General features: G+C 41.4%; 1 protein-coding gene across 1 annotated transcript in view; it reads right to left on the bottom strand.

The window, feature by feature from the left end:
* LOC107579692 (prolyl 4-hydroxylase subunit alpha-2-like) overlaps positions 1-593 on the bottom strand; it is a gene marked incomplete at its 3' end in the record, with an annotated part of 2805 nt that extends 2212 nt beyond the window's left edge. The window contains exons 1-3 of the mRNA XM_016265491.1: positions 498-593; positions 212-308; positions 11-121 (exon numbers count right to left, since the gene is read on the bottom strand). Coding sequence (XP_016120977.1) covers positions 11-121; positions 212-308; positions 498-579 — 290 coding nt within the window. The remainder of the gene's footprint in view (positions 1-10; positions 122-211; positions 309-497) is intronic.
* Positions 594-943: the final 350 nt, after the last annotated feature.

Here is a 943-nt window from a genome sequence, read left to right as displayed (position 1 = left end):
TAATTCGGACCACTCGGTGTTGAGTCTCTTCATCAGCTTGTAGGCGTTCACCGGGTGAGCCAGGAAGCCTTCAGGGTCCGACGTGGATGCACGGGTCAACATATCCAGTTTATTAGCCCAGCTGAAGCCAGCAGATGGACAGAAACACACAAATGAGTCACGGGTTCATGTGTAGTCATATATCAAAAAAGCATCATCGTGCAAGATCCACCTCTTCACAGCTTCAAGTTTCATCTCTTCTGCGTCAATGTATTCTTTCAGGGACTGGACAAGCTCCCTCTCTGTAAAAATCAGGTCTGTCATTTGGCCTATGAAAAGAGAAGGCAAAATTTTAGCATGAAAAAATGACCAAAAAGGCACATTTATTCAAGTTTTAGAAGCCTTCGGCAAAGCCAGCCGGTCCCATATAAAGGGTGTGTTCTTTGATCACTTTCTGCATGTAATTTAATCAGAATTTAAACACCGGATGATTTTCATGCAACTAAGAGGAATTGTACCAATTGACGTGAAGATTTCGGCTCGCGTGGGAGAAGAGAAGGACGACAGAGTCAGCAGCGCAAACACCAGAAATCTTGCCATTGTCAAGCAACACCTACAAGGAAACCAAACCGACATGTTAGAAATGTGCAGATATACTTTATATCCCACTGGACTTAACCAAAGTCTTCAACTGAAGACTGCTCAGGGAGTTAAAAATAGACTTTTTATGCACCAAGTCTGCGCATATGTGTGTTAAGCACGCTTACTATTGAGGACTAACACTGAATACTGAGCCAAGTCAGTTCTTTGGTGCTTAACCACAAATGGGTCAAGAAACAGCTGCAGAGCTTTTACTGCTGGTGAAAAACAGGAGTATGACTAGAACAGATATTTTATACAGATGCTGAAAATTCACAGAAATAATATTTATATTTTTTTTAATTCGCTTTTTGCCTAAATTAGA

The sequence above is a fragment of the Sinocyclocheilus grahami genome, unplaced genomic scaffold (assembly GCF_001515645.1).
Source record: "Sinocyclocheilus grahami isolate Dianchi unplaced genomic scaffold, SAMN03320097.WGS_v1.1 scaffold19245.1, whole genome shotgun sequence".
Lineage (NCBI taxonomy): Eukaryota > Metazoa > Chordata > Actinopteri > Cypriniformes > Cyprinidae > Sinocyclocheilus > Sinocyclocheilus grahami.
Note: the sequence above shows the minus strand (reverse complement) of the source record. Positions and strands in the feature narration are given on the sequence as shown.